General features: G+C 29.2%; 1 protein-coding gene across 9 annotated transcripts in view; it reads right to left on the bottom strand.

The window, feature by feature from the left end:
* The window catches only part of LOC126856702 (uncharacterized), a 55,593-nt gene that overhangs the window by 13,609 nt on the left and 24,247 nt on the right, over positions 1 to 17,737 (bottom strand). For 7 of the 9 annotated variants that reach the window (XM_050605462.1, XM_050605458.1, XM_050605457.1 and 4 more), the window contains 2 exons: positions 13,899 to 13,958; positions 3,794 to 3,817 (listed from right to left, as the gene is read on the bottom strand). In XM_050605462.1, coding sequence (XP_050461419.1) covers positions 3,794 to 3,817; positions 13,899 to 13,958 — 84 coding nt within the window. The remainder of the gene's footprint in view (positions 1 to 3,793; positions 3,818 to 13,898; positions 13,959 to 17,737) is intronic. The other 2 variants (XM_050605463.1, XM_050605465.1) reach the window with 1 other exon arrangement.

The raw sequence follows: 17,737 nt of genomic DNA on the forward strand, positions 1-17,737 counted from the left end.
GTTCAATATGATTCACGCGTATCCGCCGTGATAGCTATTCTCTTCCGTACTCTTTATCTTTCATAATTATTTATATTGTCGTAAAATTATTGTACATTGCGCTTTAATCACCTGTCACGTCATCCCTTGATATCGCAAAATGTATCGACAATTTTGCTTTTTTTCATCTGTCAATGTAATCGAGCATTTGAAAATGTTATATGCACGTATGTGCATGTGAGAATTTAGTTTTGTGATAAATAATATTTTTTTTTTTAATTTCAGCCGTCTGCGTGTCATAAGTTTATCGCGACCGGGTCGTAAATTTTGACCATAATTCAGCGTCTTGTACACTATCGCTTTTCTAAATGCTTGCAGTTATTAACTGATTGTATAAACTACGGAAACTATATACAAATATACATAATGAATTCGTTAAACCGATCGGTGTATGCGATAAATTGATCGATAATGTTCGAAAGAAGAGAAACTCTGACTTTATTTTTAAACTTCATTAAATAAAGAAATTCTTCTCGATATGTACAATAACTTTATTAAATATATAAACATATTAAAATAGTCTTAAGTAAAAATTAATATTTTTAATTTATGTTAATATTTGTAGATTAAATCAATTTTCATATTAAAGTGTTTTATTTTATTTGTAAAGGTTGAGGAAAAGTATTCACAAATATTAACTTTAAAATCCATATTCTTTTTTTTTATTTTTACAGATTATTTTTATACGATTTCGTAAAATTTATTTTTATTCTTGTTATCAAGGTTTTCTGTTTTGCACTTCTAATACCTATATTGCGATTACACTCTGTATCTAAAATTTTTAAAATTTTTAAAACAACATACACACACATTATTCATTTTGCCTTATTTTAGCATGAATGTGACATGAATCTTATAACTTATTATCGATACACGAAAAACAATCTAAAAATTCAAAAAATGGGAACTTTGTAGAAATAAGGGATGATAAAATATAATATATTCAAAATTTCATGGAATATTTTTCTTCGTCATATCTTGTTAACATAACTTTCACAATAACAGATTACTTATCCCAAGGTTTCAAATGACGTTAGAACTATGACGTAAAACACGATGTAAAACGTAAATCATGATGTATCATTACCCAGACCGCACATGTCCCTAAAAGATATCTAAAAAGTCTTAAAGACATCTTATCGTCCTTCAAATATCTTTAAGATATCTTTTGAAAGATGGCTTTTTTGTGCTGTACACATATATACTCCATCAAATTATTTATAAATATTGGCTTATAATAATATACTGATTATTATTTATAATATGGAATTTAAATGCGCCATTATTTTGTGAAATAAGTGGTCACTTTTGCGACGTAAAAAAATTTAGTTCTGAAAAGTTTAGAAGACATAAAATCTACATCGAAAAATAAATTTATAAGATCAAGAATATAGTTGAAACCTTGCGATGACAGAGCTAAGAAGATTTTTGCGAAATGATCTTCAAGAGTTTATAGTACGAAAAATAGGAATATTTCAAAGAAAAAAATATAAAGTGTTATACAATATAATTATTTTAGATTTCTCTCAAACATATAAAGCGATTACGGAAAAATTTTGAAGCTATCTTATATGAAGCTATGTCGTAGGCGCACTAAGATTGAAATTATCTGCGCTATTTTATACTATCTCCACATCCACATACCTAATTAATGAATTATATTAAATTAATTTTAATGCATGAGAGAGTAAATTTATTAACGGAAATTTTCGCAATAACAGACATTTGTTATATCCAAACGACTCGAATGCCATATTTTAATTTTCGTAATTATGCTCGTCAGCGTCAATGTAAATGCATAGAGGGATAAACAATCATTCTTGTGCCAAGTCTTGTACGTACAATTAAAGTTCCGGAACTATTAAGATGCAGGTATTCTACATCTGACTTATTTTCCTGTTTTTCAACGTGACTCTTTGTTGTATCGGCGTATAGTATAGGCATTATTAAAATGCGACTGTAAATGGTAACATAACAATATTCAGTCTATACAGAGCAAAGTACGTCATTTGATGAACCTGAATATTCCCGCATAGAAAATAAATGTGAATAGAGATAAGATAAACAAGTATTTTTAAAACATTAAGAAAAAAAAAATTTGAATTATTTTTTTAAAACATGCTATATGTATATAATAAGACTTTAGCAATGCTAAAATGAATTTGTTATGCAATATTTCGCCAATTTTGATAAATTTATGGTAAAAATATGGAGAGACATACGTCTAAATACATTCTATGTGTATCTAATTTTATATATCCTGTATGATTAGACAATGTATTCTTTGAACAAAGAAAACATGCAATATTTTAAATAAAGGAAATTAAAAGGTGCCTTAAATACTTTGACATTCGTTCAAATATGAGCAATTGAAGAGAGTGCCGTTAAAGCAATTGGGCACCTCTGTGGTCTATTTTCGTATCGCTTTCGTTCGATAACGATCGTGCCATGACCTTTCCGATCGCAAATTGCTGTCATCTGACCTCCATCGCGACCTAAATCCAATTGAAGCGCCGATCAATGCCGAAAATGATCTCGATCTCAAACACTCGACTCTAATTTCTACTTAATACGATAATTAATTCATAATTACATGTGAAATTATGATGAAAATCAATAACACCGTGATGGGTGTGGCAGATGACAGGTCTTACAGTCTAACTATCATAATTAATTCTGCATGATAAGAAAAATGATATGACGTTGCAGTGTATTAATTTTTCGATTATGGTTGAGAACCGGTCATTAGAGAAAATGAAAGAGAAAAATCTCTTTCTCTTTGTATTTTAACATAAAGTTTGAAAATATTACGAGGATATTCTCAATTCTTTATAATTGATTTTTTTTTCATCAGCTATATTAAGAAAATAATATTTAAAATGACGATCGATTTGTCAATTAATTTATTGGAATTTTCTAATTTAACGTGGAATTTTTAATTTCACGAAGAATCATTCTTGCACGAGACTAAATATTATACTAATCCATCAAATTTTATCGTGCTTACCATATAACTAATAGATGATTCGCGCATAAACGTATTTTTTTATTGCAGTTGTGCAAATAATCTTCTCGCTTTATTAATTAGTATGCAATCATCTGTCACAGTTAATTTATACTTGTATGTATTTACTTATAAAGAATTAAACAAAGAATTTCAGGTATGTATTTATGAAAGTTTAACTGTAACATAAAAAAAAATTATAAATTTATATTTGATATTAAAATAAATTTTTTGATTCTCAGAAAAATGTAAATTTTTGTCTCACTTTTTTATCTTCTAATGTTATGCATTATTATAGAGATAATAAAATAAACTGATAATAATGCAACAAATTAATAATATAATTATTAAATAATTAAATTATTATTATTAGTAAATAATTATATATTAATGTAATTAGTATATTAATATAAGATATTTATATATATAAAATTAATATAAGTTAAGTAAAATTATTAAAATTTTAAATCGATATAAAATGAAATACAATGAAAATGTATATGCCAAGCGTGCGCGAGCGTTTGTGATGAATGTGAAGAAAGATAAATGAGAGATAAGAATTTAAAAGCATGCAATACCGTGATGATACCTATCGGAAAATACTTTGAGATTTAATTTATACTTATTAATAAATAAAATAAAAAATAACATAAAATATATTAACTTAAATAAGCTGAATTTAATGAAATTAAATAAAGATTCAAGCTAAGTATAATTTGCTGTGCATGCAATGAGAGAGAGAGGACTTACCAAGATGTGACAACGAATATGAATCTGAAACAACAAAAAAAAAACAGATACGATTAAATTTTATGCGAATTTAAATGGCCACGTGATCTGTGAAGGTTCAATTAACACATGCACCTTTATCAATAAACGATTTTGATAGCAAACAAAATGAGCGGCGCGACTTATTTCAAGCGGAAACAACGCAGAAGATTACGTTTTTCGTAAAATTTATTCATAAATTTTATTCTATTAATTTTACAAAAACAATATTTAATAAACATCTCTCGGTTGACGTCGCAGAATTTTATTTTTCGTTACCTACAATCAATTTTTCCTTCGTAAAAATGTCAATGTCAAATTGCTCTTAAATTATAGATAAAAACTCTTTATCGTGAATTATAAGCTCTTTAAGTATGTCCATACTTCATATTAATTAATCAAAGTGATAAATAATTGTTTGATTATATTAGTTCGCAGATTATATACAGAATCACTCTTTTAATAATTTCGCTCGATTAATTCGCACGAATTATTGATCAGTCGGACGATTTCGACGAAGCTATTGTTCTCTCTTTTTCGATTTTACTTTTTATCGAGGATTATTATAGAACGTGTTGTCTGCGCTCAAGGCTTACTGACGTATCGACGTACATTAGATGAAGTAGTGGGGAAACTCGCTTATGGATTAAAACCGTTCTGTGTGTAATATCGCTGTTTTTCTCGAGGAGAAAAGTAAAGACAAACGAAAGACTGATCGAAAGACTTCTCGAATCGCTCGATTCTCCTTATGACACTTCATAAACATTTTATATATGATCGATTACAATTGATGCATTAATCACAATTTCGATTATTGATGATCGTAGACACTTGACTTGAATTTGTATAAATCGAAGAAGAATTCTTTCAAAAGTATTAATTTATATTACGTAACGTAATTTTTGGACAGACATTTCTCAGGTGATACTCATCAGCTGGCGACTTCTGATCTTCCTGATCTAATAAACGAAATTGTTTTCGCACGCGACAGGTGTGTCTCGTCAATAACATTCATGTTTTGACCTCGGATCAATGAAATATGAAACAAATGTCGACTAGTGATAAAGTTATTGTAAAATATTGTTGCATTACGTAATCTGAACGTTTCCAGATCACTTTTTCACGGTCATTACCGACAAAATAATATTATCGATAGAATTCCCCAGATCTTTTATCAAACAATTTTTTATATCTTTTGACAAAAAACCGCGCATAGTTTATGAATGGAAAAATGATTTCTCGGTGAATTTTATAATCTTCTTTTATCTTTATTTCTTTTTTTTTTTTTTATCAAATTCACAAGTGTAATATCTCAAAATTTTCAGTAAAATAAAAAAAAATAACATCATTAATCGTTTTCCAATTTTAAACTAAAATCATCTTCAAGTTTTATGTATATATATATATATATATATATATATATATATATATATATATTCAATGCAATAATTTTCTCGAGAAGAGCTAATCGCTGGATTATGCGAGATTAAAATGAGAGAAGAGTGAAGGGGAGATTCCTGTGTCACGACACGTGCAGACATCGTTCTAAAAGCCACTGTTTGCCATCCTAAATGCTGCGACTATTTTTGAGCCATGGCTTGGCAGAGTGCGAAGTTTATATTCGAATGCACGAGGGTGAAAGCGGCATTATTTTCAGCGCGCATTTGTGGGATTCGATTTAAACTCGAGTATCGCATTGAGAATCAAAGAGGATCACGAAAGAGATACTCCGAAAACTGCTGACTCAAGAATCGAATATCAAACTCTCGTCACTTTTAATTTTTTTTTTTTTTCGATTTCTGACGAAACTATAAGAAACTACGAAATACTTGTATTTAGTAAATTATTGTAACAATATACAAGCATTAGGAAAAATTGGATGTATAGCGAAAAGTTTCTATATATTTCGCGAATTTTTTGATATTGATATTTTTTCTAAAATATCAATATCAAAAAATTACTAATAGTTTGTAACTGATTTTAAATATCAACATGTTATTACGTATTGTTTGTCATATTATTAAAAAAAAATTGTTATTGACAAGTTAAATATTGTTATTAACGATTGCTTGTGTTGTAATAGCGAATCTTCTCGCAATCATAATATGAAAAATAGAATCAACCAGTGTTGCAATTTTACAACGAGTTATAAACAAGTTTATTATTTACTGAAAGATATTTTTCCTTATCACTCAACTCGTGCATTAATTGCTTTAAATATATTAATATAATATGTAATATTTGCATTACTATAATAGTAATATGATCTTTGATGAATTGTTAATATGATACAATTTTTAGGCAATTGTAATATCAAATTAATGAAATAACAAAAAGGGCTGATTAAAAATTTCACTATTTTTGTCATTCTCGCTAAAGTAATGATAAAATATATTGCTTACTTAAATATTTAGAAATACGATGATGTATGGAAACATTTTGTTTGTAATAAAGAAAATAACGTTACATAAAAACAACATCACGTTCGCGATATTATCGAGTTGAAACTTCAGATAACATTAATAAGTCTAAGAGGATCAAATTTATGTAGATAAATTAGATAAAAATTTTTATTGCCAAGAAATACGATGATCTAATAATGCAATTAATTCCGGTTTATCGTGTTAATCGCGCTTATCGCAGGGTTACACTAGATAAATAAAATATACGAGTAAGCTTTCCATATAATCGATCTGGTAAACGACTGATTCTATAAATAAATGTTTATCACATGTGTTTACAAGTTGTCGTCAATTCGCGAAATTAAATTTGTTTTTTATTATATCTTCAGTTGAAAATAATTATATCGCATAAAACCATCAAGTAAAACAAAACGATAATTAAATTAAATGCAATACTAAAGTTATACTTTACATTTTTGCAATTTGAATTCATTTAATTTTTTTCTGCTATAATTAATTGTTCTATAGTTATATTTAATTGCTTTAAATAATTTAATATATATATATATATATTTTTTAAAAAGAATATCGATGTTGATAAGAATAAAGGAAGTATTACACAATATCTGTTAATTATCATTTTATAGATGCGCTACTTATGTTATGCCACTAGAAGCAAATAATATGTATTTCTTATTTAATATTAATATAAAAATAGATATTACGCATTTTTCAAGTTTTTCTCATTAAATCTAAAACTTTTATCATACACAAGAATAATTATATTAAAGAATAGTTTCTCGCACGGGCATTCAATAATTATCTTTTTCCACAGATTTATAAAAATAAAAAATGATAGCCTTTTTCGTGCATTTTCTTGTTAGAGACTCATAAATTTTAAAGTGGATATTCCATCGAATCTGGCACTTTATTAAGTCTAATATCTAGGTACATTTTCCATAACATGTTTGCGAAGGAAACACGATTTATTAGATGACTAAGAGGGCTGTACGTCTGCGAACAAATATTTTGTACGCGGACAATATCTGTTGTTTTTCTCGCTCAAAAATAAAGATTAATCCTTCTTTCGTCTGGTATCGTTGTACATATGACTATTGTAAAAAACTGAGAATTATTTTCGATAAAAAATCCGTACCATTACTTTGAGGAAGATTTGACATAAACGTGGTACAAATTAATTTTGCCGAATTCGGTGAAATATCCGCTTTACAACTTTCGATAAACATTGGATGTAGCAAAATCACGTTTTCTACTGACGTAACGACGTGATCGTACGAACGGGCGTTTCATTCTCCATAATTAAGCGGCAGCCAAGGTAGAAGTTATCGATGGCGGCGCATTAAAGGTTTCGCAAACAATTCTTTTCCTGCAATGCTTTTGCAACTTGTCATCAGAACGTGCGGTTGGAAAATCACAGGATTGTCGATTTTGTAAGTCACACAGTATGACGTCTACATGTAAATTTATTCGTATAATAAACATAATTACATTTACTTATACAAAACAGAGATAAATTGCAAGCTAAAAAATATATTTACAAGAAGATAAATATTTAGTATTCGTAGGTAATAAATATTTAATAATTTAGCTTTACATCGTCAAGCCCAGGTGATTTCCGATTAACATATAGTCAAGATAAAGTTTTCAAATAATCTAGAAGAGATTTTAGTCGTCGCTCGTTACTAAATATAGATATTCTTACTAACAAATGAAAATCAGCTGTTCAAGCAATAAATTTATCTTGAACATCCTATATAATCAGATCCACATCGCTCAATGCTTTTGATGTATGTGTGAGGAAGTTTATAATTATATGCTTCATCCATATAGGTTTGCAACATTCTACGCGAAGCGTCAGACAATCAGACAAAAATAAACCTCTACATATGCAAAAAAATTGCGAGCCCATGTGGAACCATATAATTATATCTCATCATATCGAAAAAGTATCGGGACCTCGCTTCTCGTGGATTGTTGTCAAACTCGTGTAAAATTCTTTTTTCATATATTTTTAATCTTCGACATTTTTGAACACCCTATATAAAGACTTGCGTGTTTGCTAAGTACGTGTACGGTATGTTGGTAATACTTATATACAATGTGTCTAAACTCTGAAATTGTCATTGCTATTTTATGTTCAAACTTTGATCCGCATGAAGCTTTCTTTGTTAATGATTTTTTATTAAAACAATGAACGACGATAAAACCTCCTGGAGGTCAGAATGTTGTGGCTTTGTGGTCTTGACAACGGTGTAGATACGTCAAGCGGAAGTCATTCGGTACTAATAGTGTAAAAGTAAGTATGTGTGATAACTAAATTTTAAATTAAAATTTTTCTAAAGTCAAAGTCTCTTAAAATTAGACAGATACTAATTCGTTATCAATGAGAACAGCTGTTCACATTATCTCTACGGGAATTTTTTAATTCTTGAATATTTGTTGACTTTATATCTCGATCTTTTCGCGACACACTTAAAAATATCAGATTTCAGAATCGAAGATGCTGATAGCGTTTGCAAGCTCATGCAAATCGTCGAAATATGCCAGGTAGGTCGTGCACGTGGTGCATCGATACTGCACATGCGGCGGTTGCATGCGTCTCGGGTTATAACGTACACATCTGAATTCCAGATCTTACGTTCACAGTCACGTACGCGGATCGGATATTACATCGCTCGAAAATTAAGGGATTATTCTATAAAGACGACAATCTGGAATAAAGCTCCAGATCTCTAAAAAAAAAAAAAATTTTAAACAAAGCATTGGAGAATTTTTAAGATTTTTCTTAAGTTAGTCATCTCAAGAGACTTTTTTTTGACAAATTGTTAATATTCCTTTTTTAACGACTATCCGATTCGATCAGTACCTAACGTAGGATGAGAACCTGGTCTTGTGGAAGAACATAGGGATCACATCTCTCGAGAGGACATTGCCCATACTTGTTGCTAGGCGCTCCGAGGTCAACCGTTATAATTTCCGCCGACTCTGTATTCGACGATTAGATATCCCGATCTAAATATCCAAATTTCCTTTCCGTCTTTATATAATTACAGGTACAAGTTAATAATTTATCGAGCATCCGCAAGAATTTATATAAAAAAAGAATCTTATTATCTCATTTTTTTGGGGGGCATAAAATCTTTGCTTTAATAGAATTTTTATTTTAATGAATTGGAAATTCGAAAGAATTTGTTTCTACCAAAAAAAAATTTTTTTTCAGAAATGACATAAAATAAAATGATTATAGTCGCAAATTATAATCGTTTGTCAATTCGAGCATCATAATTGATTGTAAAATTAATTAAGAACATTTGCAAACTATAATTAATGTTGCTTGTTTTAATCTTATCCTGTAGGATAAAATAAATTTCTTTTAGTCCAGTAGGATCAAAATAATATTCATATTCTTTTGCTTATGCTTCACTTTCATTCGCATGATCCATTATTTGCACAAACAGTTTCGATGCTCGTTTAAATCTAATAGACTAGCTTTCCATCGGTCAATTGGTCGCAGCAATTGGTTAATCAATTAGAGCCAATTACGCGCGTCACATCCTTTCGAGTGGACGTGTGCGCGCGCAAAAAAAAAAAAGAGTCACGATTGTCGAACGTGAAACCTAAACCTAAACTTGTCTCGCACCAGCGAGACGCACGTGCTATACTCGTGTATCACACGGACCACTTCCCTGTTCCCCCTAAGCATGCGACCATTGTCTCTCGTTGCAACATTTAATGATCGAATTAGGACGAGGACTTTTGCGAATTAGATGACAACAGTTTTACAAGCGACGTTGTTAAGGATACGACGCTGGATATAATTGCGATGGATAATTAATTTAATGGAATAAAGCAATTTTCTAACATAAAATATAAAAAATATCTCCAGCAAAATATTGACTTTTTCGTTACCTTACCTATTTGCTTAAAAAAAAATAATTAAATGATATTGTAAATATTTTCGCAACATTTGTTTGCGATCGCCAATTATGTAATTTTTGACTGATAATTTTTCTTTTTCAAATTATCGAGTATACGAATTACCATTAACGCGCGCACGTGATTGGTGATGACGTAAACAGTATGTTGATGAAGGCCTGATGTATGTTAATGATTAATATCGATGTATAATAATTCTTCAACGATTCGACATATTGGATTGCCGATTACATGTGACTTGAATAAATATTGAATGAATACAGGCGGAAAAGAGAAAAGCAAACTCGATCAAACGAAGCAGCTTGATTAACAGGAAATCAACATGATTATTTGCGCGATAGATCTTTGGCGAAGTATGTCTGCGACATTTTCATTGTTATGAAATGTATAATAATAAAAGTCTTCTAAAAGAAAATTATTTTCCCAAAAAGACAAGAGGAATAAAAACTTTTAACAACATTTATTCTTCATCTAAAATTTAAAACATTTTTTAATCTTTAATTTTTCTCTTTTAAAATATATTTGCGAATAATAATAATATTAATAATAATATTTATAATAATATTAATAATAATTATTAATAATAATATTAATAATATTTGCGAATAAATATATTTGCGAAAGTTTTATTTCTTTCACAAGTTTTTGAATGCTTTGAAAAAAAAAAATCTCTTTAAGGAAATCTCATTAATATCTTTTTATTGAACTTTCATATATCCGTTTTTCAATCACAAATCGAAATGATCGCTCTCTTTGCCTTTTTTCGATTAGAAAACGTCAGTATTGCGTAGCACCCGGGAAGAGCAGTTGGCGTTTATTGTCAAGTCTCGTTAAGACAGGAGGTTAAGCGACAATTGAACCGCAGCAGGCGATTTAACAAGACGGATAACCGATACAGTAAGCATTGTTTAAGAATGCGCAAGTATTTGTGTATTTACGTCCGAGATATTCAGTAGACAATATTTGTAGTGGCATTCTTGAAAATAATGCATTATTGTCTCAAAAATTAAGAAAGTATAACAATATGTGTATATAAATTATTTAAAAATAAAATATATATATATATATATATATATATATATATATATATATATTTTGTAAAAACTCTCTCGAGAGAAAAAATGAGTTATTATAGTTGCTTGCTTTTATGTATAGGAATGTTTACACAAAGATAATATTGTAAAAAAAGATTGTTGCTTACTGTACTTTGTACAGAAGTATGAAGTACCTCATATAATTTTTTGTAAGAAAAAAAAGATATAATGTATAATAAATTTTTTTTTTTTAATCAAAGATCCAAGAATTCTTTTTCAAATTTGTGCTAAAACTAGAAAACATTTAAAGTATGTATAAATAAAGTATTAGCTATATAGTTTTATTAAAACTTAAAAAAAAACTATTTTATTACAATATTTTAGAAGTTTATATTGAATTTTAAAAGAAGAGAATAGAAGAGCAACGAAGATCTTATATAAAAGACGCAAAAACACATAAATCTTCTTCTATTTTTAAGCATTCTAAATATTAATGTTTCTACAAGAGATATACGCATATAATGTCAAAATATTATTGATAATGCTATTAATTATAATTTTTTTTAGATTTTTTAGAATATTTTAAATATAATTAATTTAAGTCTTCGTTCTCTGATTAACTCGTAAGATTGCAATCTTACGCAATATTACCACGTGTGGAACGTTAACTGCGTCTCTACTTGAAATAATTTTGATATCTGATTTGTGCATTGTTTACACAGCTTTTATATGTCGGACATTAAACGTATTACATAAGTTATATATCTATATTATTTTTGTTACGAGTATATATCTATTTTATTACAACATTTGCAAATTTTATTTAAATAATAAAAAAAATAAAAACAATTATTATTTATGACATAAATCGTATAATTATTATTAAAATATCGTAATGTATAGATAAGGGTTAATTAGTATTTAATAACAATGAAGGAGAGATCATGCAATAAACATAAAATGATTGATATGCAGTTAAATAATAATATTAGCAGAAAATTAAAATTAAGCACAAATAAATATATCATCTAAATATTATCAAAGATGATATGATCAACAGTTGAAAAATTTAAAAACTTACCATAAGCATCTAGCTACCATAAGTCGATAAGTAAATTATAAAAGATACATTATCTACTAGTCAGTAAAAGGATCTCTGTTTTACCTACAGTATATTCAACATGATACGAGAGTGAATACTTCACTAGAGGACGTTAGTGTTACAATTTTATGCACTGAACTCAAATGGGATGACATGACACGTGGTTTCGCGCAGTGACAGCTTCAACAGCTGGTCACTAGAGATCTCAGATTTTAATGACAATTCTCACACATCTCTTCAAAAATATCTTTTTATATGATAATTTACATGATTTTATACATGATTATAACCAAATAAAAGACCTTGTCATTTTAAGTAATGAAATTAAATAAAAGTATAAAGACATGCAATTAAAAATAATTACAATTATAATTTATTGAGAAATATGAAATTAATTAAAAAATTTGAAAATTTTTACTATATAGTTTTTATATAATAATAAAAAAATGTAACATAATTACTGACATCCAAGTTATGAAAATTTTGTCTGAAATAGTCTTTTTTTTATATATTTTATGATTTTATACATTCAAAATCAAATATATCTAATCAGTCCGAGGCAAATGTGCAAGAAAAGATAAAAAAAATATGTATCTCTTATTCTGATCTACATAAATATATATAAATCTCTTCAAAATTGCAAAGGGACCTTTATATATTTATTATATTTTTTTACGTTTTTATAACCCCATGCTTATATAAACTTGTTTATTGTTGTTAAAAAGTGAGAAATCAGTTTTCATGTAAATTTGACGTGATTCATTTCGTGAATGCACAATGAAAAAATTTGCATGCGCGCATATGTGGGCTATTACTATGACAGCTGGTTTGTCACAGTAACATAAACCATATTTACAGCCAATTCTTTATTTACATGAAATTAGACAGGCATTCGTGCTCGTGTATTCTTGGAAAGAATTACCGTCTCGTACAAGCGCTAATTAATCATTCACTGTCGCAAATTAATGACAGAACTTCTCGAGATACATTTGTCTTCGTTGCAAAAACATTGATTCACCAAGTAAATCCTTAATAATGTATTAAAACTTGTATATTGTATATTTGAATCTTAAACCACTATTTATACTTTACAATTAGTAATCGTGATTCAATTGACGTAATCACGCATTCTATCAGTCGAATGCGTCAATTACGTGTGTGTTATTATTCTAGCATTAATCTAGTCGCTCACTGGAAAACTAAACCATTTGTCCCTGCGCCAAATTTCAACAAACTAAAAACTGGAATTGTATTCGGCGTAAAAAAAAACAGGAAATGATTAATCTTTATCTTTTTCTGTATAATTGACAATTTATAACTTCCCGATTAAAAGTTTTCATCAATTTTCGAAATATACTAAAATTGTACAAAAAACTATATAGCTATTTAATTCATGGTCTTAAAATAAGACCAATGTAACAGAGGGTCAATTCAAAAAGAAATAAAATTCATCATTAACAACTCTTTCCCTCGTAAAATTAACGATTCTCATAAAATCTTTTAAAATTTATCCGTTCCGAATTCGTGTGAAAAAACAAAAGATTGAAAAAAAAAAGAAAAACAGAATTTTTTTTATTGAGAAACTCACTCACCAGTGTCGTTTTCGTGCCCTTGGGGCCCGTCTCCCACATCCTCGGTGGCTGTAGAGAGTGCTGCAACAGAGATAAGGAAAGAGCAAAATAAGATCAGTAAGTATGACTACCTACCATTTTATATTAGGGGGACATTGAAGGCAGGGACACGGAACGAAGGGGGAGGCGGGAGATAGGGGTCGCGATTATTAATGCGAGTCGCATCGTAAAGTTATGTGCCCTTGAGACAATCGCGATGACTTCCACGTTGACGGACATTGACGTGCATTAAACTGTAAACTATATCCCAGAGTCCCAGAGTGACAATTAGCTCTTTGTTGGAGTTATTTATGCGCCGTGATCTTTGACTGAACCCTGGATAAAAGGCCTGGATGAAACGAAATTAAGCTCGTTTGCCTACTTGATTATTACAATTTTAATGTAACAGAATTATATACCATCTGTCACACATAAAGAGCATCGCCTTACAAATTTGCACGCACTCTAAACAAATATAATTATTATACATTTGTTTAATAAATCAAATTTTGTTGTTTTCCAGTTTGATCTGTTATTTTATTTTATGTGTGTGATCGATTTTTTTAAAAGGATTTTCCAATTTTAATCGGTCAAAATCAACTTCTGAAACATTGCCGGAACTTGATACAATTAAATCTATTATGGATTGCGCGTTATAGTTTAATTCATGTGCATATAACTGTCATGATGCGTCAGTAAATCGCACGCTACTCGCGTTAATTAGTGTTAATCGCAACTTTAAATGCGGATGCAGCCTACACACGTGACGACGTTTCAAACGACGAAATTATTGCACCATTGCATATAAAATATCTCTTTATATATTTATTATCCGTTTGTATGGGGTATCCATTGTAAACATACGAAAACTTCGCGAATGTAATCGAACTCGGCAGCGTTCTTGAATCAAAATACAGCGGCCGGTTCAAGGATCATCTCGATCGTGGCGATGAGATGTCCTCAATGAATCGAGGCGTGAGTCGCAACGTTTCCTCAAGGTAAGCCTCTCTTTATTGCCTACATCCGAACAATCCGTAATTCGCGTAGTAACCAGTTCGAATGGACCGAGCACACTTGTTTTATTATCTCTTTCATTTGCATTCCTCTTCAAACAATTCTTTTCGAAAAGTGTCTGTAGAATTTTTACAATGAATAACTAATGCATAAGTAAGCCTTTACATTAATGGACGTGAATCCCATTGTCCGGTGCTTTAAGCAAGTTGCACCCCAGTGTTTTCAGTGCAAAACAAAGTCTACAATGACACTAGTTCTATATGATGATAATAGACTTGGATAATTGGAGATTCTGTTTCAAACTAGAACACCCTGCGATATAAATTGGATCTCGCTTTGCGAGAATAGTTGCAAATTCATGTAAAAACGTATAATTATAGATTTATCATTTTTTATTTTTTACTCGAATAGTTGAATCATGTAAAGGTTTATTAAAAATTTTTTTTTGTATAAATTTAATTTATAATTAGCATATGTATATTTTAATCAAATGTATTTAATCAAATGTATCAAATTATTTTCAATGAATTGTTTCAATTCTTAAACGAGAAAGTACATAAAAAAGTCTTATTTTTAACAATCTTAGAACATATTAAAAACTCATGAAAATATGAGTGAGCAATAGTTCGGATGGTTTTCTTCTCATAAATCGAAGCGAACAATCGCTCATGAAGCAAAATAATATTGTACTTTGAACTTTTAGATAATTTCAACACCGTTATTCTCTGAATTACTTATAGATTTCTTCCATTAGGAAACGCTAGTACTGACAAAAAAGACTCAAGTATTTACCGATAATGTGCATGTGTAACTCTGCGCTTATACTCTTTCGAGAATTGCGGCACTCTACCTATTTCTTTTTCTTTCCCTTTTTTTTCTTTTAGTTTTTTTTTTCCTCGAAAGAACATTTTCTTTCCTCTCACGAGCAGTTGCCTATAATCAATATCCATAAATATTAATGATCACAATTATTGATCACACCGGATTGTCGATTGAGATCCAGGAATTTCGTACACATTATCGGATTGTGTGCGCCGGATTTCTATAGGAATTCAGAATAATGTGTCGATTACGTGACGACGATGTAAAATGTCTCCCTTGCATTCCAATTGAAATGATGTCAGAAGTAATATTATGATAAACGATATAAATTTATAAGCGTACAAGATAATCGCAACGATAATGTATCGTAATGATATTCGAAGAATATTTTAATACTATTTTTTTATCCTTGGATAAAATATTATAATAAAATATTTGACAATTTACACATTATATATGAGTCAATACTGGAGCTACATAAAAAAAAAAAAAAACATGGAATGATCAGGCTAACCAAATTATGAGATTGAGGGTAATTTGCTGGCCCTTGAACTTTTTAATCACACGACATTATGAAGTTATTGATGCCTCAAGTGACATTAGCATACTGGAAATCGGCACGAGCGGTCTACGATTTACTTAAACAAGTCTCGTGCGTTAGTAATTTCGAAAGGATGTTGCAATCCAGACATGTTATTCAGCGGATCGATTGCATTTGGAAATTCATGCAGGAGCGCACGCAAAAAAGTAACTTTTATTTCATTTTCATCATTTGATCGTATCTTATTAAACCAACATAAAATTGACAGCAAAAAATTATTAATTTTTTTTTATTCTGATGAAAAAAGGAACAATGTCCATGTACTAACATTTAACATGATATAAATTTTGTCTAATAATGAATATCTCTATGCATTTGGATATATTCAACAGAATAATTTAATTTTTAAATTGAATATTTTATAAGAAATTTTTAAAAAATTAGCTTTAAAAAAAAACAAAAATTTATATTTTTTATTAATTATATATAAAATACGTATCATTATATATAGTTCCATTTTCCAGAATTATACATACATAAAGTTTTTAAAAATATTAAAAACAAATACATGAAATTTTCGTTTGATTTATAAGATTGCAAATTTTTCTATTTCCGCGGTTCCATAAAAAAATTTTTGCGTGCGCGCCCCTGGATGTCGAGATTATTTGCGTTTTTGAATGGAGCTGTAAGCGATGCCGCAAGCAAGCACGAAAGATGGTGAGAGGCGATCTCGGGATTATAGAAAGTCTTCAAAGTCGATTTTTAACATGCGCATCTCGCATCATTGGAATAAAGTGGAGCGAATTAATATTGGCTTCTCAAACTAGAGAAATAATTTTTTTGAGAATTTATTAAGAATATATGTTAATGAAAATGTCACGTTAATATCTAAAAATATTAAAATATATTCAATTCTGTTATTATGTAAATATCCAAATAATCTGATATTTAAATATCAAATATATTGTTTTAAATAGTTCTAAATATTTAACTGTTCAACTATCAAGATATTAAAATATTTAGACATCAAGTGTTTACATGCATAACCAAATTTGCAAATATTTATATGCAATTATTCAAGTATCTTATAAAAAAAAAAAAAAAAAAATTATACGATATCCTGTATAAATTTTCAGATATGAAAATAATATTCGCTTATGGCAATATTTGAGTATTTAAATGTCCGTGTATCTTTCTAACCGTTTGCTATTTTGACTGCGTATTTGGATGCCAAGCATCACCGCTCGTTGTAAAGATACTACACGCGATATGACACGAAAGACAAAGGAGTGAATAAGAAAGAGAAATGAAAAAGGTGAAATACCAAGTAGGAAGTCAATGGAAACGACGTGTAATTACAGCCGGCTTTCATTTGCATACGTTATAATATAATTGGTTATTTGCAACATGCGCGCACAGCTAGCGTCGTATTCATAATTCAAAT

Source organism: Cataglyphis hispanica, chromosome 19 (assembly GCF_021464435.1).
Source record: "Cataglyphis hispanica isolate Lineage 1 chromosome 19, ULB_Chis1_1.0, whole genome shotgun sequence".
NCBI classification, from domain to species: Eukaryota; Metazoa; Arthropoda; class Insecta; order Hymenoptera; family Formicidae; genus Cataglyphis; species Cataglyphis hispanica.